A 26,655-nucleotide genomic window follows, 5' to 3' on the forward strand; every position below is an offset into this window, starting at 1 on the left:
TCTGTTCGCTCGACAGTTTTGTAATTGCCGCGAATTCTTCGCGATCGTAACGCGACGATTTAATAATTGTTGGATGGAAATCTGGCTCCCAATACTCACGTTGACTTTGGCGAGATACAGCTCCATCTCCTTGTAAGGATCCATCTCCGATTTGGTAGCGGTCAGCACCTTGCCACTTTCATCGCTTTCCACTATTTTCAACCGATTCACCGTTTTCCCAGCGACAATTCTTCTCGAGCCATCGACCTGCAGCCCGCCGCTGTCTTGTATGGTCTCCATGGTCTGCCGTCACCTTGACCTTACGCGCATTTTCTTGTGCACCTGTAACGGAAGTAATGGGACGATCAGCGTGACTCAACGCGTGGCGGATCGAGGAGATAATTAAAGAAGCGTCCGCGGCGTGTGATAACCCTGTGACCTCTCGAGTCACATCGGTTATCGGAATTACATCATAGCGCCATCGTGGTACCGTTTCGCAACTTCATCGTTCCGCTTTGCACATCGTTTTCGAATCAATTTTATTCGTTAACAATAAGATATCGCTTACATTTAAATGCCAGGGAAATATAGATAAACGTTTGACTTTAATCAATCGGGATTGTTGTTAATTATCGTCGCGTTCTAGCGATTGAGAAACCAAGCGAAAGTCCTCGTTGGCCAAGAGTGATTTATACACTCGTCAGGTCGTAAAGGACTTCCCCGTCCCCCTTTAATTCATATTTGCTCTTCAAAAGGAACAGTAATTAATATTATTATCGCGGGGTACACAAATTAGCGTTTGATACGATGAAAGAGCAGAACAAAAGGACAGACACGGTGGATACCTACGGGCGAAAGGATTATAATTAGCCCTAGTGTGACTCACTACTAGCCGCGCTGCGTATAGCGGCTCGCATAATCCCGGCTTGTCAAACACTTGAAAAGGGTAAAATGGCCACCTGCGCTGTTATGATTGCATTTGGCTAAATTTAGCAGAACCGTTCGCGTTAGTCACCGGGGCTAATTATATTTCGCAGATTAGTCTGCCCACCGAAATGTGAGAAGCCTAATCTGAAATTATCGCCCTACTTTGTACCCGTTCCCCTTTCTTTCACCACCTCTCCCTCCCTCGTCCGCTGTTACCGATTGTTTTACACCGTTGCACTGATTATCTCACGCAACGCTTGCGATTCTCTTCCACTGCTCGCTCCGCAATCGGATTTCGTAACGCTCGATCCGCAAAAGAAACTTTGCATAGTCCTTCGAACGCACAAAGATCGACTCTGACAATGAAGTACCCGGAGTAGAACGACGAAAGAACGACAGCCATCGACAAAGAACACAAAGCGTTATGCTTCACTTCTGAAAATAGATTCGCGTGACATCAATGCACTTGCTTCGTAGTTGGAGCATTAATCAAACCGTTCGTCCCGTTCGTTTGATTGCCCGTCACCGGCTTTCGTCCGTTTACGCGGAGAACGTTCGCACGCCGCGGCGGGTACCCTTCTCGTGAATGGATCCGCGGTTTTCACGGGGTTCGAGGAACATTTTAAAGTTCAACGGGCCAACGAGCCTCCGTCATCGAGGTCTTGAATCACGATCGAGCGGTCTACCTCGAGATCGTGTGTGTCGATTGTGTCGGCGAGTCAAGTGGGATACTTATAGGACACGGATACGACCGCCGTTTCATTCAGCGAGCCCGCCAACAATAAAGTCATGCATGAGAACACGAGTCGACCCGCGAGGCGCAGACGTAATATTAGAAAATCGCCGGATGTCTGGATCGCGAGAAACCTGTCGGCACCCAATATGTCAGGTGATTTCACAGGTGAACGATGATGCTCGAGCGACGTCATAGGCGATTTCAGCGCTTCCACGTGAGAGATCAACGGCTAAACGCGGTCTAACAGCGTTCACCAGGAACGAAGGAACAGCGTGTCGAGTCGTGCGACTATTTGCGATAGATAATTCGAGGCCTGCGATAAATGTACAAATACAATTACGATTGGAAATTAATCGAACAAACTCACTTTGATATCCGAAGAAAAAGCAAAATCGTAAAACGGAGTAATCTATTCGAGGAGAAACATTAATCCGTTGCGCGATCCTGTTTACCTCCGCTGTGTCGTCGCTGCCAATTAACTGAAAACTCGTAAAAAATAATTCACAGTAACAAATCAACTTTAAGTATAGAACTATCTCCACAAAATGATTCGATCCCCGTTGATGAATGTATCATTACAGTTTATCATTCTACCGTGAAATTAATTGATCCAACGTTTTAATTGGACCTCCGTCGCGATCAAAGATAGCGGTAATAATTACAGCTGGAAAGTATTCTAGTTATTTATGAAGAGAAAAGGCCTCGATGCGTGGCTAGAAAGGTGGGACACACGGTTTCGTATCTCGTTGTTGCGTTCACGCAAAATTGAGACATTGAACGATGGAAAATACGCCCGGATAATTACGCGAGCCGACAGGGAACCGTGCACACGCGCCTCTGGTGTAAGCGGCATTGGCACGCCGTCCCCGTACGAATCGATTCCGCAAAACCGTGATTAGCCATACGTCCGCCGTTGTATATCTCGCTGTCGGTGCCCGTGACGCCCGTTAACTAACCGCGACGCGAGTATATACAACATCGATATTTAATTAATTTTTACGCAACAATGAAAAGACACGCGCGCGCTCACGCGCGAGCGCCAGGTCCGCCTGGTTTCGTAGACCAGTTTCTCGATCGACGTTGATTTATTACCGCGAATACGATTACCGTCTCGGTTTCAGCGGCGACGATATCGCGCGTTTATCGCTTCGCGGTGAAAAAAAAAGGATACGAAAGACCGTCCGAGGTAAATGAAAAACGTGAAAAGTGGCGTTTCGCGTCGACGCGGCATTTGCATCTGGGGGGTCGAGGCGCCACTTGGACTCGCAACATTTCCCAGAGACACTCGCAATTAACACCGGCGATTCTCCGTTTTACGATCTAGCCGCCTAGTTGTAAACTCTCGCATGATCCTCGCGCAATTGCCAGTGAATTATCGCCAATAATTTCCAGTTGATAAGAACGACACGCGTCACGTGGCTGTTCTGGCGATCGAGGAATGGCATTCGATCGGGGTGAGGTGTATCGATACCAAGAGACATCGGTACCGAAAGCTATTCCGCCCAGGCATTCTGACGCCCCTCGTCGCTTCGTCGCGAGCCACAAATTCTCACGTCCCACGTCGTCCTGCTGACGGCTGGTCGTCGAATGGAATTTCACCGACCGCTGTCTTTTCTCGCGAAACGAGAAGTCGATTAAAGCTGACGATTCGGTGGTTAGCGGTTTTCGGCAATTAACGCGGCCCTCCGCGAAATTGCTCCCCGGTCGCTTTCGTTCGACCGCCTCGGATGAAGACGTTTCGCGCATTCTACGGTTTTACAAGCGTGCAGCGAGCCCCGTCACGTGCGGTTGCTTTTAAACGAATCGTAAAAGTTTTATTGTAGGAAGTGTGCGTTTAAAAATAATTCGGCGGGATCGTTGACGTTCAACGATGATGTTTAACGCTAATGCCATTGCTAATTCGCTGTTAACGTTCAGTACATACTCCTTCGATGCGTACAATCTACATTCCCATTTTTGTCCACCTTTAGTATTGAGTGTACGTCACGGTAGAAAGTGCTCCGACGATTGTATCGTAAACCATAAATCGCTGCCATGGAAATATGGCAAATCGCGAGTTATTATCTGGTCAGCTTAAAATATCTGGGTGACCAAGAACACGCGTGGTCCCATTCACCTCCTCTGTATACACCTGTACGCTTCGTTCCCCGCTTGCTTTACGAGAGCACCATAAAAGAACAAATGCGCGATCAAACATTTTTACTTCCAACGATACAAATTCGTGGAGACGTGTTACAGACTGTCAAACGGAAGAATGTCGGGGCGAGGACACGATTCATTACGACGGCTGTCATAAAACACCCTTCTACCGACATCATCCGCGACTTTCCTGTTGTAAATTTTAATTGTACCCCGCCGAATAAACTTTTACAGAATTGTCCGCGTTTACGAGCGCCATAAAACTTTCGATGAAATTGCACCCGTACCCGGTTCGCTCTTCGTTTTAAGATCTCTCTTTAATTTCTCACTCGACCAGGCGAACCCCAGAGAGTTCGCACGATTTATAGATCGCAGCCAAATGGAAGGAGCGAATAAGCGCGGAGCGCAGCCACGGTACTTAGTGAAAAAAAAAAGCCGTAACGAAACACTTCCTCCCCCTGGCTTTGAATGCAAAATATTGCGGTCCGCTGTAATTCCATTCGCGATACCTCTATCAAGCCTATTTAAATAGGCGTTCATTGCTGACCTATCGCCGGCCACAAATTCCCACGTCCTACGCCGACATTGTCAAGCGGACACGGAGGGTAATTTCGCCGGTAATACCTCGTATCGCGCAAACCGCATGGAACGAACGACCAGGAACAATCACTCTTTACCCTCGACGAAAGATCGCGGTTCGTTAACGCGGCCGACAAGCACCAAGCGTTCATATGGCCCGCCGCGAATCACCGTGACCGCCTGAAAACTCGAGCATGGCCTGCATTAATAAGTAGATTACAGGTCCTCGTGTCGAATCGACTCGATCGTTCCCATAGAAATATCGTTGGTTACGCGACGAGTTGACATGCCGTTGGAAAAATCCATTTACGAAACCCAGGAACCGGTAGAACGAATTGTTTTAAGAAAAATCTGATAATCTTTTCGATCATAAATCGCTGGAATTCAATCGCGTACGTACGCCTCGCTGGTATTACGTATCGACACGGTGGCACGCAGTTGGGTGCATTTGTTTCATTAAAATGTACGTCGATCGTTATTTATCAGCACGTCAGCCCATGTAGATCAATAATATCAGGTGCGAGTTATTTATACGACTGCCTCGTTTCGTCTCGCAGCGGAAAATCAATTGCACGCGACGCAATCGATAAACGAAGGTATGTTGATCACGTAGCATGTCGAGGCGATCGTCGAATTTAAAGAGGGCGCGCGAACGCCATCGCGCACCACCCCTTTTCCGCGGACTTCCTCTTTCGAAACGCTTTCGGAACGCTTTAGTCGCGCGTTAGGGACACAAGCCGCATGTAACGGGGAATCGATAATAATATCCGAACTGAACAGACGCGTGGACACGTGCTCGCTATTATTAGCAATACGACACTGCAAATTATCCATCGTTCTTTCCATCAGCCGGGGCAAAGATACCGTGGGCGTCGCCGCGCTTTTTTACCCTCGTCGCGCTTGTGCAAACTGTTTCGACGCGTGGTTCGCATAAACAAGCAACAACGCATTCCTCGCTTTTTTTTTGTTGCACGCTCGCGAGACGACTATCAAGCTCCATCGGATAATAGTACTATTTTATCGCCCGGAATAGTTGCTCTATATCTAGAGCCTTGAGGTGCGTTCCGTGGCCTTTCGAAAGTGGTTCTAGTACACTGCGATGGAATGCGAGCTATTCGAAGCGCAGAAGACAGGTGTTAAATAACACTGGTAATATTTATGCACCGAGTTTCCTGCACTTTTTGCCAGCCGTCGTCGCGATGCGCAGCTTCTACGGAGCAGGAAAACTCGACGCTCTCAGGAATCTCGCGTGACATGATCTTTGCAATTCACGCTCGTCATTCGCGCGCGTAAATAAAGTGCAAAGTCCGAAAATCGATCAACTTTAACGCGCATAAAACCGACCAAGCAGAGAACCTGTACAGTCACCCTGGACATTACACGTACCATTTTTTGGCAAAATGAACTTTCTACGGTGTGTATGTCGGGACCGAAAGACGAAAGTCTCGTCGAATCCAGGTCGGCCAGGCCAGCAGGAGATCCGTTGGATTAGACGCGACGGATATCTGGATAAAAACGAAAGTACCCGAACAGCGTGTTGCTGTTTATCGGCGAAAGTTACGAGCGCTAATGACGGAGGTGGAAAAAATCGGTCGCCCACCGCGTCGAAACCGGATCATAATGCAGAGGGGCATAGAAAGGTATCGCCTCGCGCGGACGGTGCCGCGAATAACGTCGCGGTGCCCCGTAACGCGTGGAACCGCGTCGCGACGGTTCTTATCGGTCGGATTTACGATCTCGATTAGCGCGTGGCCAGCGTGTCCGCCTTCCTGGTGGCGTCCGGCCACTAAAAACAATTATCGACCGATATATTCCGGGCGCGACGAGCGCGAGGACGACGAGGAAGACACCGTCCGTCTTGTTTTCAGGCCGGTTTTTCGTGCGGCCCGCCAGGCCCTCGGCCAGCCTTCCGTGCGACGCATTGTGTGCAGTTTATCTTCGCGGCGACCGGGTGAGGCCACCAGGAAAGGAGTCGACGAGTTACGTAAGGTTAATTGCGGTCGTTCGGCTGCACTCCGCGGCTTGCCAACCTGCGCGCGATGCGTGGCTCGCGTGCGTGCATCGATACCGATCGTTATCACCGGGACCTTGCCCGCGAGGACAGTCGTATTTTACGCAATCGAATCGCGTGAGAAGCGTGCATTGTTCTCCCCTCAGCGTCCTTACGAGCGAGACTCGTGTCTCTCTCTCTCTCTCTCTCGCTCGAAGTTGCTTTTCGGAGCTGCTTCGTTCCTCGCGAAATAACATAGCCAACCCCTGCGGATATGCAGAATTTATCTCGTCGCGAATGATCCGTGCGCGAGAGTGGCGAGTTTGAATAACAGACTGAAAAAGGATCTGAAAGTATATTAAAAAAAAAGAAAAAAACGAGGGGTGGCAGAATAATATACACGCTCGATACAGAGTAGAAGCGTATTTCCTATGTCGAACAGAGAAGGGGCGAACGATAATCATGGCCCGCTACAAAAGGGAATTAAAATCGTGCACGGTCATCATAACACAAAAACCAGCCACGAATTACCATAAACAATCGCTATCGCGTCATAAAACGTACTGCAAAACCACGAGTACAACCTTATCATTAAACTCGTGCATCCTCTTACACGCGTAGCTCCACGGGGCAGAGCAAACAATAAGCCACGAATGAGGAGGCAGAGAGCTGCATTATGCGAGGATCGAGTTGGAGGAGGGTGCACGCGGAGGGCGAGCTAGCCGGATCCTCGATCAATCACCCACGCAAAGAAACGAAAAGGGGAGAAGAAAAACTCGATCGTATCTCGCTGCAGGGGGACCGTCCTGCTCGTTTCTTCCGTCCGAGGGGACAAGTCGAGTTGCAACCGATTCGACAGGTTGGTACACATAAGGCGTGCACGCGGGGACCGAGGAACAGGAGAAAACGGAAGTAAGAGAAAGAGCGCGGCCACGGGGAGGCTGTGCGAGCAAGGAAAGCGAGATACACGGGGGACGAGAATCCGCATGACAAGCTTCATCGACCAGTCATGCTTATCGCACACCTTAAGGCTCGTTTGCAAAACAAATTATTGGAAGGATAGTCCGCCGCGCCGTAGGAGCGTGCAAAACGTCTTTTCCATATTTATACGCGCGCGTGATACAATCGTGCCACACATACCGTCCTCCTCTCCGGGTGGAGTAACGCGACGAGCAGTTATTAGGCGAATCTCGCTAATATCGTGACTTGAAATTAAATTAGAACCATGTAGATTTCGATGTACACCACGACAGACGATAAGGGTACCTTTTCTTGGTGAAAAGTTACGTTTCAACTGGAAATTGGAAGTCCACAAAATGTCTAAGAAAGTAGAGCTGACCGTGTCGCACGGTTAGCCACTTTGTACATTTCCCATGGCGTGTTCGAACATCCAAAGGATTGACCTCGATAGAGCTAACAGCAGCTATGCGGGTGGCGTAAAAAAAAAAGTGAATTGATTCGACTTCCTCTCCCTCGCGTTCGCTCGGCAGGGAATAGAGTCAGCGTCTACGGCGCCGTATCATCGCACTTTATCGAACGTTCCGTCACGCTTCCTGGATGTAGGTTTCGAATGAATTTCCAGATCACACCACTGATATTACGTGTAAGAGTCAACACGGCCGCTTCGTTTCCCGTCGTGGAAAAAGGGCCGCCATCGAGGGGCGGCGTCGTTCGTACGCGTTGCGCAACGTATTCATAGCGATCCACGAGGGACGGCGAAATAACTGAAAACGTTAAACTCGTTTCCCAGGATTCCACTATGTATTGCTGTCACGAGCAACCATTTGCGAGCGGCTGAGGCCATTATCGTGCAAACCGTTTGCACGACAACGCGATATGACGCGCGAGTCATCGTGCGACGATAAAATTCGATCGCATGCAACGGCCACACGTCCGTTTTTCCACGTAAAAACGGACACGATTAAACGGTTTCGTACGCGGATGCGGAAAAAATAGCCAAACAATGAACGCGATCGTCGCGTTCGTTTTTTATACGAGGTAATCTTAAGAAACGGACGCGAAAACGCGTGCAAAACAGGGAACAGTTAAAGGACCGTCGGTGTCCTTTTGGAGCGAGCAATTTTTCTCCAACGAAACGAGACCGTTCTCGTTTCTTGCCAGATGCATGCTATGCAACCCCACTCTAAGAAACTAACGGAATCGCCACGGCTCGAAGAAGCGGAGGCGTCGAGCTCGTAGTGTCAGCAACACCTTTATGAGTTTAACACTCGTTAAACGTTTATGTACATTTACTTGAATAATGGAAGGTGCAAGCTGCGCTTCCGTCGGCGCGAGCATCCTCAGGATTCCGCGTAGCTGGTACCGGGAAACGCGTGGAACATTGCACGCGTCGAACGTCTGTCAGAGTGAAGCTACCTTCCCCACAACTGCGTTACAGAAATATTGTCGAACCGCGTAATCGACGCATAGGTTCGAAGCGCCAGTTGATCATACAGATTTTCTGTTCTGTTCGAACTGCCTCTATTCTTATCGACGCTATAAATTATTCAAATTACGAAACGTTCGATAACAGCGTCGGTGGTGGAAAACGATAAGCAGGGGGGCGGTGTTGTCGACCAAAGGAAAGAAAAAAAATATCAGAGATACAGAGAAAGAGAGAGAGAAAGAAAGTAAGAGAGAGAGAGAGAGAGAGGGAGAGAGAGAGAGAATGAATGGAAATGAGAGAAAAAAAAGGGGGAACTGGGAAGCCTCGCGAGTGGAGTAATCGCGGTGCGTGGTTCCACGATATCTCTCACGTGCGAAGGATATCTCTACGAGAGAATAAGAGGCAATAGTTCCATCGACCGAGTGGATCCACGACGGTTTCGAAACTGGTTTCGGATCGCGGCGACTAATTGGAATTAAATGCACTGCTCCCCGCCAGCCGCCCTTGCTGACGCTCGAATGATAAATGCCGTGATAGCGACAATAATTAGAGGTACACGGTATGTCCATTCGTACGCGAATGCCGTTCCCCCATAGGGGACACCTCCGCCGTCACAATCGTCCACCCTTGGCTAGTTAATCACGCGACCCTACGATTCCGACTATCCTTGCCCAGCAAGGAAGATAAACTTCGTTATTATGTGGCGCTTACGCGTGCACGTCTCGAGCGCTCTACGACTGGCAAGCAACGATGCCGTTATGTGTCGTCGAAGAAAAGAGGAGAGAGAGAGAGAGAGAGAGAAAGAGAGAGAGAAAGTTCTATCTAACCAAGCGCTGGTGATCACGCGATACCGACTACCTTAATTGCCTCGAATACTGATGTACACGAGCGTATCCGGAGTGAAATTGGGCTTGATCCTTTGAACCCTTCCCGCTGGTGGTGAAGGTCGTCCGCGTCGTAGATCCGCTCCTTCGGAGAACGAGCATCGTTCGCGAGGAACGTATGCATAACACGAGGAGGAAGAGGTACGTGGTAACGTTGCTTGAAAGTTGAACACGGGTTTTGATAGGTCTACGAATGCAGATGGGGAAATACGAGGCGCGTAACGAGAACGTAATCAGACTGTCGCCGTGACTAATAAAGAGAAAGATCATTGCCAGCATGTGGCGCGCGTGAAAAAAAAAAGAAAATAACCAGAGGTCTCCACCGTGAAAATTGTCGATTGCATTTACGCAGATGTTGATATTCAATTTGAAGCTGCGATTTGAATGGCTGCCGCGTCGGAACGCTGAGCGTGTTCGCCGACAGATTTTTGACCCAGTAACCTACAGCCGAGATATCTCGACACACCGCTTGCACGAGTTATAATCTCGCCGTAGGAAATCGATGATCGTATCAATGAGCGGAAATTTCAAATGAGACGCGTACGAGCGCTCGATCCGTCCAAAAGCTTGTAAATGGAGGTTAAACGGTCGGGGCTCGACGAGAGAGAACGAACCCACCCAACTCGAGCGGGCTCGACGAAAAAGGACGACGGAAAGTCTCGCGACTCGAACGGCTGCCGAGGTAAAATTCAATCTGAGTCGCGATAACTTGCCGCGAGCGAGGCTGTAACTCCGTCAATTGGCCTCTGTGCACTACCTGATCGTGCTGCTCGCTGCGGGCTGTTCGCTGGTCACGGACCGTGGCCAAGCGTTCGCGATTTACTTCCGTCGCTGCACCGTAATCATCGCGTCAACTCGAGTAGCACGATGATAATGACGACCAGTAATTACAAACGCTGTTACGATCGCGACGCAGTTTCGTCCACCGCGCGAACGCGAGGGTGTTCTGAAGTCACCGACTGGCGAGAAGACGTACGTATCCTTCGACGCTCAGGTCCTTGGGTGGAGGATCAACGAAATGGAACATCGAGAACAGGCTCCGATTTTTCGCAAGAAATTCTTGATACGCGGCGACGGTTGGTTTCCAGGGTTCATCGTCATGCGAATTTTTTCCGAATTCAATCTGCGACTTGGCCGGGAATATAGCGTAAAAACGGAGAACGCAGCTCGGTGGTACCTTTTTGCCGTGCGTTCAACGGAATCTCTAATAAAGTCTGAGTCATGTCTGCTGGCTACCGCAACAAGAACTTGGTAAAGCACAAAGAGACTACACACACCGGCGGACGGAACATCTGATCGATCGGTAAAGCGTGACGAAGAATGCCTGAAGGAAAGGATTGTTAATGATCTTGACTCTCCGGCTTACCTACTCCGGATTCACTGACGAGGAATGCTCGAAGAAGCGTCGTTCGTCTCGCTTCGTAAATATGAGTCAGCCAGCACCGGGAGGAAAACGGAAATTCGTAACGGCTTGGGACGAGTGCGGTCGTAAATGCAAACGAACGTGGACGTACAACGGATCGGTGGCAGGCAATTGTTAGCTCGTGAAAATAGTTTCTTCGCTCGAATGCGCGCTGATCAGCTGTTACGGTCAGGAAATTAGTTTCGAATCGAATTAACTGCGACAGCTCGACACTTGGACACCACGTGTCCCAAGTTCGACCGAAGATGGACCACATGCCGAGCTACAGAGGACCGTGTTTCCTTTCCAGCTACGACGAAGTGTCTCCAACAATTTTCTGCTCTTGCGTTGCGATCGTAAAATCATCGATTCGTCCGCAAGAGCAAACGTCGATACAGTGATGCAACGATAACCGTGCTTCGCTCCCCTTCTCGACGCAATCGGAATGAGATTGCTCCGTTCGGCTGTTACGTTACGGAATTAGCGTAATCGGTAAAGGTCGACGCGAGAAGAACGTCCGTTTCTCGTGGCACCCGTCGAGTTCGTGGCTTTCCACGGTGGAAGGAAGGAGTAAGGAAGAGACTGGAACTACCCATTTCATGAGAGCTGTTTAGAGCCATTTAACGGCTGCTAAATACCGCGAGCATCCAACGTCCTGGCCAGCTAGGCTCTTTCCAGTTCTCGTCTCCGTCCATTGAATGTCTTGTAGCGGGTTCCTTGCTGGGAGAGAGAGGTTGCGAGGAGGCCTTGCAAGGTTACCTATCTCTTAGCGAGGTCTACGAACCTCCTTCGAGTCTGGAGCCGACTACGGACTGTTCAGTTTGACCTGCCCTCGGCTAACTGTTTTAGCCCCGCTGGATCACGCGTCTAACGAAACTGCATCGTGGTCCACGAACAGCTATGTCATCGTTAAAAAGTGGCTCGAACAATTTTTGCGCGAAGGGTATTGGAGAAAGGTAGATCTATACTTTGGGGAGCAGATTCATGTTTCGCAAGGCGGACTCGTGTTTTCGCATGCGGTCGAAACGAATCTAGCAACGACTTAAGCGCAATTAAACTCTAGACGACATAACGAGCTTCGAAGCAAAGGTTTTTACGTATCTTGGAGAATGTTTAAATGGATTATTCGTGTGCGAGATGATTCTAAAAAGTAATTGCATAATTGCATCCTACATCAGCAGCGCCATGGTCGCCTATAATTTTCAGACTAATGATAGTCAACTTCGTAATAAAAAGCATACACTTGGCATCACTTAGAGTGTCGTTAAGTAATTCCCTTCATTACAATGTTGACACGTCTTGTTACTCGTTACATCTTTATCGTTAATTGAATGTTATTACGATGTTCAACCTGTAATTATCCCGGCGCGTACTTAGAGGAATTCAGGGTATATTGAAAATACGACGCGATCAAGATGATTACACGACCAAGGTTATCATTGAAGCATGACTTACAGTTTGCCACGCGTTCCGTCTAAATTTGCCCCTTGAGTACTTAATAAGAGGTTCTAGGCTACGCGCGGCTAGAAAATGGCTAGCGATGGGTATCTATTCGTGTTCCGAAGAAATTCGCGATTATGACAATCGACAGATGCGACTTCCTAGTCGAGGAATAACTTCAATCAACGTTTGACAGAGCTCGATTCGAAAAATTAGCCATTTAAGGAAATCCTCAATCAGTGATCTCGCGATAATGTAAACCATAATCATGCAAAAATCATGCAATCATAGTATCATAATTAACAGAGAGATCAAGATCAACAGAGATATAATTAATGACGTTGCAGAAAGAACGAAAGACTCTCGTCTTCGTTCCTCGCATGCGTGAAAACGTTTTCATTTCACTTTATTTCGTGTAATTGCAGAACGAAAGTTGAACGAGTCAATTTCCAACTGTTGCTTGGGAAGTTCCTTTGAAAATTTCTCAACGTTCCTCAAAATTCATTATCATGTCCAACAATACTTCGCTACAAGTCTCGGACCCTTAGTTGAAGAAAAGTTCCACTTGACAAAGGACCCTAATTTGGCAAAGAAATACAGCCAAGGAGCGTACCACCGTCTCTCTTCCGGAGGCAAACAGAATGCGAGGGTTCACAGACCCCAGAGGCTTTTCGCGTAATCCCATAACAAACGATTATCCGGCCAACCGAGTAATCCGTCTGGCAAATAAACGCCCGGCGCCCATAATGCGAAATTAAAATGTTTCAACCGTAGCCTGGGGCCATTGCAGCAATTTAAATAAACGGCACGTCGTCCCGGCCGCAGGAGAATAAGGAAACGCCCGGCGTGTCTCGAATCGGATCGGACGCGGTGTTTGTTTAAGCGACGCCAAGAAAAGAGCCGAGACTCACGGGATCTCGATGAGCGACGGATTTCGTATCGACAGCTTCTCCGCGGCTCGCAATTAGATTCCAATTCGCGTCCACCGTCACCCTCTTTCTCACCCTCTCACGTCCCCTCTCTTGTTCTCTCCAGCGCACCCTTTAATTACCAAGCATCGCGCCGCGATCATCGACCAGCCAATGTTCTTCTACGCTTTGACATTCTCGTAACGAGGATCGACGGTCGAAGGTCTACTGTGCGTGTATCGATTGGTGCACGCACCGAATAAGCTCAATGTCGATTCGTTTGAGACGTCGCCTGGGGAACGTCTGATGACCCTCGCGTGGAAAGTAACGCTTCTCCGGAGAAGGGTTTTGGTATTTTAGTGGTAATTGGCAAAAATGTAGGGTGAAGTGGTTGATTGTTTGCTCGGAAGGATATGAGGCGTTTGTGACGTAATGTTTATCCAAGGCAGTGGTCGAAGCTGGGCTTGATAGGCAGCCGAGGATCGAAGTGTGACGTTCGATAATTGAATTATGATAAGTCAAGCATTCGAGTGTCTTGGTGAACGGGGTAGTCGAGGTTTGCTTGTTCAAAGGATTAGCTATTTTTACTACTCGAATACAGTCGTGTCCGAGATGTATTATATAATTTATTTTGCCCGCTATTCATCTCGTGGAATTTTTCTCCTTTATTTCGATCTTCGGACACGATCCAGTCGAACGTTTTTCTGCGAAGGTAGACAAAAATAGTTGCACGAGAGACGACGATGCTGCTTGTGATGCGGTGGACATCGGGTCGACGTAAAATTCCGCTTGTCCCCATACAAGATTGCAGTCGATGAAGTCACAACTAAATATATTATATACCCGCCAACGGGTCTCAATTTGTCGGAACGATCATCGCTTACGAATAACCGGGGACTTTTTTCCCCCGCGGGTCCGACGAAACTCGCAACGGGTGCCCGCGGAGAACGAAGTCGCCGTCCCGTGCCAAAGAACGCGGGTCCCCCGTTGGACATCGTCACGTTTCACTCGGTCGACCGTACTCTATGTAAAACAGAGTGTCGCGCGAGAAAACACTTGGCAGCCAGAAAGCGACGAGCTATCGTTGCAGAAGTTCTCGAAGCAAGCACTTTGGAACGCGAGGAACACGAGGCCGGAGTGCTCTCTCGGCCGGCCGTTAAGTAAAAGCGACACACGATACACGCGGCTAAACGAGAGATACCCTGAATGGGTCCACCACTGGGCAGAGGGAGAGAACGCCGCGGGTCCGTTCTTCGCGACGTCGAGGCACGAAAAATACAATGAAGCGTGATCGGTGCGAACCATTTTGCTGGAGGAGCCGCGTGTACCCGAGAGTATAAGGTGCTCTATCCTCTCGCGATCCTCGAGTCGCAGAACTGGTTTTACACGCGGTCGATTTCGATATATATATATAAGGACGCGGGGCGCAGACAGAGAGGCGGCGATACGTGGAAACGGGGCCGAGACAGAGAAAAGGATCAAGGATTCTTTACATGAACGACGACGCTGCGGTCCTCGCGATCCACCGATCCTCTATTTGTCTAATTAGAGGCACGAGCATTCTTTCGAGACCGCGGGACGAAGGTAACCCTCTTCTTTCGCTCCTACATTCATCCTCGTTGCTACTTTTTCCCTTCGTTCCTTTAACGGGCAACGACGCAAATTAATTTGCTTCTTATTTGTAACAATTGGGAATGGTGTTCGACTTGTTCCCTCGATAAGAAACTCGGACATGGAAATGTCCGCGCGATAATCTCGATCCTGTACCTATGGGACGTATCTATTCGGGATACGCGCAAGTTAGCAATAATGCGCGGTAATCACTGGTATTTAATCTGTAATTACAATCGTACACGACTCTACTTCTGGATCGAACCAAATTATCCGCTTCTAGAGAAATTCTTCCGCTTTCCTGCGAAAGTAATCGTTAGATAATCTCTCGGTTGGTTACAGGGACGTGCGATCGAGGGAAATCGAGTATCTCGAAACAATTTACGCTTCAAATAATTCCTTATCTCTTTGAAATTAGACAGAAATTTAATTCGTCCGCTATTCTGAAAATAAAGGAAGTCCCATCATTTCCTATTTCATGACAAAGATTTGATGACCCGAATATCGTGGTATCGTCGTCCGTTCTATCAAAGGAAAACTGCCCACAGTTTCCAGGTTGACTCGACTTCCGGTAGTCTGAGAGCCACGCAGACAGTGTTCCCGCGAATATCTATCCAATTCCAGCGTTATCTGTTATAACTCGTTACCTACTTTTGTTTAATTTCACGCGTCACTGCTGCGAAGAGCTTTCATCGAAACGGAGCGACAATGAACCCTCGCACTTTAATTGCCCATAATTGCTTTCAATTTTCTTCGAAGCTACCACTGCGATAGTCTGGGCGCCCAGCAGAAACATTCGTCGAACAATTGTACAATTAGCCGCGAATCGAGTCCCTTAATTTTCTACTCGACCGACTAGTTTTCGTTACCAGCGATCGTTGCACTCTTCAACGATTAACCAACAACCACCTTGGCTTAAAAAGCCAAGTCGAATATTGGAAACGATTAGTCATACGTTTGTCTACCTTCTCTCCGCAACGAATGGAACCAATTCAGGACTTTTCCCGCTCGTAGCGAAAGTAAGAGCTCGTCGGGGATCGTAACCGTGCCCTAAAGGGAGCGACATTTACGTGTCCCGCGAATCGTTGTTTCGATTTTGCAACAGCCACGCGAGCAACATACGAGAGCCTCGTCGAACGGAACTCGTTCGGCTATGTAATTCCACGTGAAAGTAGTAGACACGTCAGGCATAATTTCAAAGCGCGTGCGAGCGCAAGCGTTTCATGAACGATGATGAAGTATCCTTTCCACGTCCCGAAGTCGAACGGTCTCGCGGTGTCGAAATCGGCGTGCGAACAAAAATCCACGCCTAGCCGGTATGTCTCTGCCTCTGTGGCTGGGAAACGAATAATGATTCACGCGAGACCGTATCACGCTCTCAAAAGGTAAAATTCGAGCTACCGATTTTCCATGGTTATAATTCATCGGGCGCACGCGTAAGCAAACTTCGCGTTTGATACGGTGTCGAGCTCTATATCGAGGCGGGCTCCTTTTCTGGTCGAAGATTAACGAGATGACTTAATAACTGTCAGCATCGTTTCGCTGGATGTTCTAACCCGCTACTTTCATTAGGTCGTAACGTACGAAGTACCAATTTTCGGTGATTAAGACGAATCGACGAATAATCGCGTCACAAAAAAAAACTAGCTCTTCGCAGCAGAGCTGTAAAAGTTTCATGAAAAAATACAAAAATTGCGAGACATGCAAACAAGTGATCTTCGCGATCTACGGACATGATCTACGGACGTTCGCGGTTTTTCTATAACTCGATATATTGCGCTTGAATTCCTAAAATGCATCCGATAATTTCCACCTGTCAATGATCGGATCGCGAGATGAAATCTCTCGATCCCGCTGATAAGTAATAAGAAATAGTGTATCGGTTCAGTTATCGGTATCCCCCGGGTGGACGAAAGATAGAAGAAGTCCAGCGACAGCGACAGGACGGTCCCGAACTCTTGTTGCTCGCTTACGCTCGTTAATTTCGCATCGTTTTGGTCATTGTTTGTTGCGCGACCGCCAACAGGCTAGGCTTCCTACATAGTACCGGGGGCTTTATTAACAGCGAATACTTCTCAAATAATAAATTACTTCGTCCAACTGACGCGTACGCGCATTCAGATGCGCCGCGCGCCTTCTTTGCCGATAAACCTATCAGTTGGGCGAAGAATTTACAACATATTTAAACCCCGTACCGTAAGCCGCTTGTTACCCGGCGAGCGGGTAAAAAGTATCGAAACCGAACGGCGCGTTCCAAGCGCGGAGAGTTAACGCCTCGCGTACGCGCGCATTAAAATATCGGAACGTAAACGCGACGAAACGATTAAACGAACGCAACGTAACGCACGCGCGAATCGATTCAGCGTCATTTATTACCAATACGTTTCTCTAATTTTCCCGTCGCGCGGTTTCAATATTCACCTATTCCAATACACTGCGATACGCATACCTGCATTCCCATGCGTTTCAGACAGAGAGCGGATACCGCGTTCTATTTATCTACGCGCGAGATTATAAATTAATATACAATATCCACGAAGCAATGAAATATTATAATTCACCAGATAGACCGGTATCGGATATGTTTGTTCGAGTGTCTATCGACTTCTAATGCGAACGGGGCGAATATCTTTACCGTGTTGTTAATGTCTCGAAGGGGTCGAAGGATTCCAACGGTCCTCGCGTCCACCTTTCCACCGAAATGTCGGGCCCTCCACCTCACGCGATACGTTTTTGCTCTTGTTCTCTCTCATCGAGGACGATTAAATGTATCTCGATGGAACGTCGAGATTTTTCGCCAGGGAAAAAAACGTGCACGCAGAAGCGTTATTGGGCGCGTACACGAACGTTCGATCCGATAATACGGACGCATCGCTGCCCGGCGCATCGCGAAAGGGGGAAGCGCATTGATGTCAAGTGAATAAAGGCCGGGCTGCGCATAAATATTTCATACACCGTACTGCTAGATATACAGATGTCTGCGGTCGTACGATAAACCATTGAAAGATAGACGGAGGAGAATGCGCTTAACCGTTCCCCGCCAGTCAGTCATCGTCAGTGTTGTTCCATAAAAATTAACGGACGTCTCATTTTTGCGGGGCCGGTGCGTGCCGCGCGTGGAACGCGGCTCTGCATATGAAACGTCGATTTGATATCTTCTTCAACGCCGCGGTACACCCGGCACTGTAATAAATCATTTTTATGCAAAACCGACCGATAGAGATGCCGTCGACCACGATTTCTATTTAACCCCACCTCCCCTCGTCGATTGCTTGCCAATGAATTTTCAGAACCGTCTCACATTTCACTTGCAAATTCGACGACACCTTGGCTGGAAAATTTTCTTTCGCACGCCTCTCTTTTCAACCCCTTGATTCTACGTTTCATTGTTCTTGCGAGCGATTTTATTGTTGAACTTAAATATTTTAGAACGACTTGTTGCGATAAAAAGTTGAGATTATTCTATCTCTAAGAACGACGATCGGATACGGAAGGGTTGGAAGGGGTTAAACGTTCCGACTCCGCGATCGTCAACCGACGAAAACTTCTGTACGATTTTACGTTGCGTCATAAATGCGGGATGTAAATCACGGACGGTGATGCGGTCGATCCTGAAGAGACGCGTAAATGTTCGTAGAAACGACGGGGAGAACGCGGGAGGGAAGCGAGGCAAGCTCGAGGGTGAAGACGAGGCGCGTTGGCGACGCGAAGTGTCCCGTCGTAATCGATTTTGAAAGGGCTTCCGGTGCTAGCCGATCGACGCTACCGTTCGAATCGCAGAGGTCGCCGTTGGCTGTGATTGTAAATCAGACGGCTGCTGGACAGCTTCCGTTTCGTCGATTCCTAGCTGAAAGGCTGTACCCGGCTCGGTTAATGATTCCCCGTGAATGGCAGAAAATTGTGTTATTGTATCTCGCGGATAGTTGGCTCGGTTTGAAAAAGATCGCCAGCTGGTTCGGCGATTGTCTCGGTATTCGTGCGGCGTAAAAGGCTGTATGAACACAGCGTTTCTATTTGAATCGAAGAGGATTGTGCTGGTTGCGATTGTAAATCACACGATACCGGACAGCTTCTGTTTCTTGTGCGCTTATTTGCTTCAACAGGTTTCATGGCTTTTTCAACGCGATGCATCAACCTTGTTGAAAGCGTTGACGTGTTCCGCGTGGTTCTGCGAACGCAGTCAGCGTTTCCATTTAAATCGAAGAAAGTTCTATTGCCTACGATCATAAATCAGTGGATAGCAAATAGCTTCTTTCCTACAATGACTATTTATAGCCGCAACGGTGTGCTTATTCAAAAATGACATTACCATTCTTGAACCACTTGGAAACTAATTACCCGCCAATAAATATTAGCCATTTTTCCATTGAGGGGAGAACAAGACGTCTATCCCGCATGGAAGTCGCCTAACAGCCACTCAACCGCATCAAACGCACCTAACAACGTTCTTCGTGCAATTTCTTTTCCAACAGTACCACCAGATTAACCCCAGCGATTAACCCCTAATCATTCGCTCTATATATGTACCTAGTACTTGCGTTGCGTGTACAACATATTTGAAGAGACATTAATTAAGAAGATCAGCATATTATCGAGAAATACCAGCGACAGCGCGTACAAACAAGAAAGAATTCGTATCGGTTCTCGCAACGGGCAATCAAGAATTAAGAATAAACACTCGATTAGCATCGATACACGGCGCGAGCATAACTAGGTTCGATTCGAATCGAATTCGCAGTAACTTACAACTCGTAATAGCCGGCAACGAGCGTTGTCACTACTTGTAATCTAGCAAATGCTCCACGCAAGTCAGAGAAACGAGGAACGCGGACACCTATGGCGCTTTAAACCACTTGGGATAAAACGAGTATAAAAAGACGGGCTGATCCCATTCCTGGTGTGATGCTCCTCCGCTCCGGAACGAATCGTCGTCGCTATCCTAACAAGAAGACATCGCGGACGATAAATACCAAAACTCGAGAGAGTACTTTTTACAGAATATTCGATAAAGCGTTTGTTTCGATAAGCGTTTCCATCTTCTCCCTAATCGATTCGTAAATTCGTCCCTTAAAATTTCATTCGTATCTCTAAGCAGGCAGCCGCGACTGTCTTTCGGAGAGCAAAGAGAAAAAAAAAAAAGGAAAGAAACGTTTCGCGTCGCCCGACGTCGGAAGTTCCTCTCGATTATGGCCGGCGGTATGAGGCGCGCGTCGCGTATCGTGAATCACGATGTAGTTTTTCGCGGAGACGATGGCCACGCATGCCAGCCACGTATTTCCAGGGAACCGCGGCAAAAACGAATCTCATCATTAAAAGCGTGATCTCCGATCGTGAATACCGGCACAGTACGAGACTATAAACAACGGCGGCTATCTCGACGACCGGCGCTTCACGTTATTTTACGCGGATTCCACGCGTGTACGTGATTACACGTACAGGTGTCCGCTTCTTGCGTCTTTTTACGATTATTTCCTTTAAACCCGCGACGAGTCACACTGATAGATTTGTTCCTTCCGATCGCCACCGATTCGCCTCGATTTCATGAATGAAATCGTAACGCGACGAGTGCAACGTAAAATTAGTGATCGTCGGCCGTGTTATCGCGTCGCGACTGTTCTCTCGTATCAATCGTCGTCGGGTCTTGCGAACTGGGTCACGCATAAATTGTAAAACGCGCGCGTGTTTCTGTTGAAATTACGCCGGGCAACGTACACGATAGATGTTTATGTCTTTCGTGAAAATGCGCGCACGAGGTCGAACAAGCTGATCGCTTCCGGTACGGTCCGCGGAGGGTGGTAGCGAGCAACGAAACATCGAGGAGGCGTAATCTTTTCCAAAGGACAAGCAACATGTGCTGACCACGTGATCTCGCGTGTTGAAAACGTCTAGCGCATCGTGAAACCATTAGAAAACTAAACCAGATGAGTAAAGATACTCCGTTGCCCGCGATGTTCACCGCGTTCCATCTGTATGCACGTTTTATGAACCTATAATCGTCTAATAATAATCTGTGAATATTTGAACGACCTGATATGAGCCTCGCTAAAACGTTACGCAAACCAACCGGAATGAACGATGTGTATTAAACGACGAGGGTCGCGAGAACTCGTTTGCTTTGCAATTATTCCAATTCCCGTCGATCGGTGATCGACGCAGCGTTTCCAAAACGGTGGAGAGCCGTAGAAAAATGGTAGCCGCAATCTTATCACGACCGATGGACCGTTACGACGAGCCGCGGGACAAACACGAGTATCTGCGCGGCTCGACGGTCTGGAAGCACACGCGCATTTTGTTTATTCGAAGGTGATAAATGTTCGACCGCCATTCACAAGTCGGTGGACTGTCGATCGCGCCGGAAACATCGCGCGAGAGCGATTTATGGTCGCAGGATTACTTTGGTGATCCCATCCGCGGTTCACCGCACGTGTTTCCCATAAGAATTCGATCGGCTGCCGCGGCTACCCCGATACGTGCTCGCAGCTATGCGCGAGTATCTACCCGCAAGAGGCAAACGGGCTCTTAATTTCCGATCGAATTAAATATTCACACGAGTATAAAGTGCGACGTTTGTCACAAAGGCCAGAAACGCAACGGGCGCTATCTCGAAGCCATCGCAATAAATTAAAACGAAAAAAATTCCTCATTATTCATCGGTGCCTCGCGCCCGTAAACCCCGCACTATTTATACTATTTTATCAGTTTGCTCCTATCTATTTTACCGCTCTCCGCATGACTGCCTATACAATAAAGATAAATCCTTCATCTCTGATCTCTTATTTACCATGACTTCGCGTTAGTCTTTCGAAACGCCCCGCGCAGGTTCCCGTTAATTAAAAACTCGCCTAATTTCATCACCGCGACCGGCGCTAGCGCCACCCCCGCCCGACCTTCCGCCAGGCCGCCTCTTCTAATTTCGATTTCGTGACCGTACACTTTTTCGCCACTCGTGACCGGGAACAATGGAGGGGCCCTGGCCTGGCGAACGGGGGCCGTTGCGAAACGTCGTCGGGTCTATCGTCTGATTAAAAGCGCGGCACGTTCGCAGAATTTGCGCATCGGCATCGCGTGCGATTCGACCAGGCAGAAAATAGCTCGGTCCCCCGGCTCGTAACAGCCGAAGGGACCGACCGTGGCCGCGCGGCATTGTTGCGGCGGCGGACTTTTCACTTTCGCAATCATTCGCGGTTGACACGACGGCAATTCGCTCTCCGCGCGACTCCTATGCGATAATGCGAGGAATACAACTGTCGGAATAGGAACGGCCATACGTTACAACGATACCGGAACTGTTGGTCGACGCCGACGCCGACCCAGAGGCCCTTTCGTCCGCGTATCTTGCCTCGTTCGAAACGATCGCCCCGATAGATTGCGATAAATAACGATAAACGATCGGGAAAAAATGCCAATCGAAGCTTCTCGATCATATTTGAGCAACTTCCAGCCGATTTGGAGCAGATATACGATCGTTCGTCGACTTCGAATTGACGGCTGATAACGCGAATAAAATATTTCAGGAATAAACAGAATCAATCGCGCGATATTTGACGATAAAAATCGATCGGTTCTTCCGAAATTAATTCAAGTAATCGCCAAGGTGATCCTATTAGAAGCGTGGGAGCACATTTTTCGGTGCTTCGGATGAACCAGGAACCGGAAATGTCTTTCGCGCGCGACCACAGCGCGCGGGGGTACCACGGTTAACGCGTGCAGATTTAATCAGCAGGGAATTCCAAGAGGATGATGATCCTCGATGATGTCACTGAGACATTGAACGGAATCGTAATCAGGATTTCGCCTTCGAGAATCACGCATACTCGCTGAACGAGTCGTCGGTAGATACCGATCGGCAGTTCGATAAATCGGCCGATTACGAACCACTACTGTCATTTGTCGTTGCCGCGTACTATGCAGCGGCCAGCTAGCGATTCTCGTCGAGTTTAGAACGCGACTCCGGGGCATCGCGATTCGTTTTCATTCCGCCGATACGAGCGGTCGTCTTCTAATCTTTTCCAGATTACTTCGATCGAAGCAAAGTATCGATCGCCCTTTTTTCTCAGGCACGTTACGCTAAACTATCGACAGACTGTTGACAGTGTCTACGCACGTTTCTATGAATTATGAGTCAATTGAAATATTATATTTGCAGAATAGTATAATTTTATACGAATCTTTTTTAAGTTACTTGGAGCAAAGTACGGACCTACTTTTTGGAGCACGACACGTTAAATAGTTAAAATATCGTGTCCGCATAAATTTCTATAAATTACACAGGTCGACGTAATATGCATATGCAAAATACTTGCAACATTGTAAATCCTTACAAGCTAATTATACATTCTGTTTTGGAGTATCTACTCGCTAGTCAACACGAATGGAATGTAAAAATAATAAATGACTTCGAAGCAAAAACTGGAAACCTGTAGATTTCATTATGTCGTAGAACAGTTAGTATTAAGGAGTGTTTGAAGAGTTGTGATCTCATCATTTTAATATTATGGGTGTAATCTATGTGTCTGATAAATATTTTCAACGCGACGAAACAAATCGTGATCGTAATATTTAGCTCGCATCGAGATGATTTCAAAACCGATGATAATACAAATCAACACAAGTGACCTAATTAAGAATCTTCGCATAAACTGAACACGCTCCGGTTTTTCGTAACGCGACAATACTAAAAGGCAGAATCATGTTTCGACGATAAAGTTGCCAGCGTGGAGGTTAATTATGCGTTTGCAATAAAATTAGAAGTCGCTATTGTTCGAATAATAACAAGCAACGTTATATAATCGGGTTGACTTCTTCGTTACGCAGTAGCATTAATCAACAGATTCTGTTTTGCATCTTGCACGCTCGATGCATAGGTATGCAAACGTTACTCCGTTACGAAATAATCAAACATTTTAAACAGCGCGAGTACTAAATGTACAACTGAGAGAGAAGGAAAAGAAACCAGAAAAAATATCAAATGTATACGTACTGTACGTACGTCAGTATGCACGTATGCATTAGTTTCGAATGATTCACGTATTGATGAATGAAAATTCTGCTTGTTTACGCGACTACCTATCGCGAAACGAAGTGGTCGCTGCCACACAACAGACATCGATCGCCTAATTTGCAACAATTTTCATTGGCGATTTCAGATAACTATCGAGTGAACACCGTTAACAGCTGTTCAGCGATACACCGTTAACAGCGCTCGGTACGTTTAATGAATAAGTTATGTCATTTACAATTCATAACGCCGGTTTTATCGGTACAGTAATATTCATGTAACGCCAATGTCAGATGATAACGGAGCCCAGCGATAATAGTAATACGGCGATCGTTATCCGGGATAACGATCTGGAATAGCCGTCGAGTGTCAAACGTGAGTAACGCTGAAAATTGTACCGTACCACGGTTCGATTTTCAGGAAGACACTCGAAATGTTCGAGACGTTCGTCTAGATTAGGTCTGGGTTAGGTCAATACGATTATCGACGTCACTCTCGACGTTCAACAGAACCACGTTTGACAGCTCGACCCACGGAACACGCCAGCCTCTCGAACCGTGTGATAAAAGGCGTACCTACGATGAACAAATATTATCCCCTTTTCGACTCCCCCTAATCGACGTCAAAATAAATGGCGTTCATCGTTCACTCGATCATCGGAGCCGCTTTACTCTTCGTGGTTATTCGAACAATTCGATACACCGAGGGAAAATGGGCTTTCTTGTTGGCGGACGAGTAAAAACGAAATCGTTCGAACAACCGTGAATACTGGTGCACGGACAAAAAGAAAAAAAACTAAGTAATACGCGCAACACGACGGTGTTTCGTTTACCTGGAGTTTTCGTGCAGACAGCTCCGCCGTTCAGGAGCACGGCATAGTCGACAGGGCGGCATGCATCCACGTGTTCGGTCGCAAGGTTAAATCCCGCTAGTATACAAACGCGTGGCACGGGGCACGATACAATGCGCCACCCGCCGTGTGTTCCACGGCCACGAGAAAAGGAGATCGGCACCAATAACCACGATTTTTCACTGAGAAAAGAGCGGTTGGCCGGTCCACCGCAACGGAGACACGCACGCGAGGCGGCAGCGGTGTGTCGCGCGAGATTCGAAATTCGAAATTCAACCAACGCCGGTGGCGCCGGTGTTGCATATGGCGGTACAACTTTGTTACACTTTTCAAACTCGCGGCACTCTGTTTCGAGCGGCGTTTCCACGTTTACGAGCTGTTTCGCGACAGACACGCGGTCACATCGAAGAGGTTCACCGATAAAAGTCACTGTTGTCGTCGTTGCTGTCACAGCACCGATGGGCTCTGGTATCCTTGCACTGGGGCTACCCTCGAAAACGTGCTACTGCCGCGGACTTTTCTCGATGATTCCGTCGTCCTAGTGGCGAATCGGATCCCCCGCCAGCCGAGGCCTCGATTAATCCTCCGGGTAGGCTCGCGTGTAATTAAGCTTAATCCAAGTTAATCCGTCGACTCGCACGTTGCACCGAACAGACGTGCTCCGAATGAAGCGAAACGGGACGAGGAGCTGCGCGCGAACCACGAAAAACTACTGTAAGAGAACCGTCTGGCACGACCGCCGCGGCGACACTGAGAAACGACGACGACGTTCGGCACTGCTTGCTGCTCGCTCGGCACGCTACTACTACGCGGCAGGCGGCAAGCCGACCATACGAACGCTCTACCCCTCTTTCTTTCTCTCTCGCGCTTTCTTTCATTCCCCTATACCGTTCCTCGTCCACGCGTTTTCTCCATCCCTTTTCCGCTGTGCTCCTCCACGTTCCACACTCGACTCTTCCCGTCGTTTACTCTTTCCTCCCGGGATTTCCACAACCCCTCCCACCCCCTGCGTTTCTCGATTCGTCACTTTTCACCGTTTTTACCGCCTCCGATGTTTTTCTTTCCTTTTACCACTCCACGCCTCGCAGCAACGGTTCTCCCAGCACCTCTTCCCTTCCTTCCGCTACGTCTCCTCTCGTGGCGTCGTGTGTTTTCCGCTCCTCTTCCTCGCTCCGTCCATCTTCCAGCCTATCTTCGTCCTCTTCCTGTTTTTCCATTTCGCATTTTTTCCCTCTCGCTTCACTGGCCTATCTCTCTCCCACGCTCCCTTATCTCCGTCCTTATCGGCTTGTCCCTCGTCCCGTTCTGGTGTCCGCCGTTCCATCGCGCTCGCACGCTACCTGCGAGAGACGAGGAGCTGCCAAAGCGACGACCAACCGCCGTCTCGGGCGGGAACTCGTCAATGCGATACGTGCACGAGTACCCTCGTCGCGCTATCGCGAGGCTGTTTCGCTTGTGCACGCATAAGCACGCGCGTGACCGGGTACGCTACCGTCATTTTGGTGCACGTTCCATCCGGAGGGGCGTAGGCGTTCGCCAACGGAGGAGCGCGTCCAAATGCTCACCCCGCTTGCCTGCTGGCTACGTGGAATGCGCGTTGCTCCGACTCGAGCCGGGCGCGCACTTACCCTCTCGAGTATTTGGCGTTCCTGGCGTCGCTGGCACGCATACGGGCCGACGAACCCCCTTCCTCGATCGCGCGCAACGGCCCAGACGTCCCTCGACATTTTTCGTCGCGCCTCAGAGCAAACACACCGATATTACCTCAGCCTAGGGAACCTATTTCATAACAATGTGCGCGTTATCTGTAACAGGAAGTTGTGAAA

At 48.6% G+C, this 26,655-nt stretch overlaps 1 protein-coding gene across 2 annotated transcripts in view; it reads right to left on the bottom strand.

Annotated features, from left to right (window-relative positions):
* Window positions 1-25,103, bottom strand: part of Cv-c (RhoGTPase activating protein) — a 246,395-nt gene extending 221,292 nt beyond the window's left edge. For both annotated transcript variants that reach the window (XM_076894948.1, XM_076894947.1), the window contains exons 1-2: window positions 24,812-25,103; window positions 100-321 (exon numbers count right to left, since the gene is read on the bottom strand). In XM_076894948.1, the coding sequence (XP_076751063.1) occupies window positions 100-279 (180 nt within the window). In that variant the 5' untranslated portion in view covers window positions 280-321; window positions 24,812-25,103. The remainder of the gene's footprint in view (window positions 1-99; window positions 322-24,811) is intronic.
* Window positions 25,104-26,655: the final 1,552 nt, after the last annotated feature.

This window comes from Xylocopa sonorina, chromosome 5 (genome assembly GCF_050948175.1).
Source record: "Xylocopa sonorina isolate GNS202 chromosome 5, iyXylSono1_principal, whole genome shotgun sequence".
Classification (NCBI taxonomy): domain Eukaryota; kingdom Metazoa; phylum Arthropoda; class Insecta; order Hymenoptera; family Apidae; genus Xylocopa; species Xylocopa sonorina.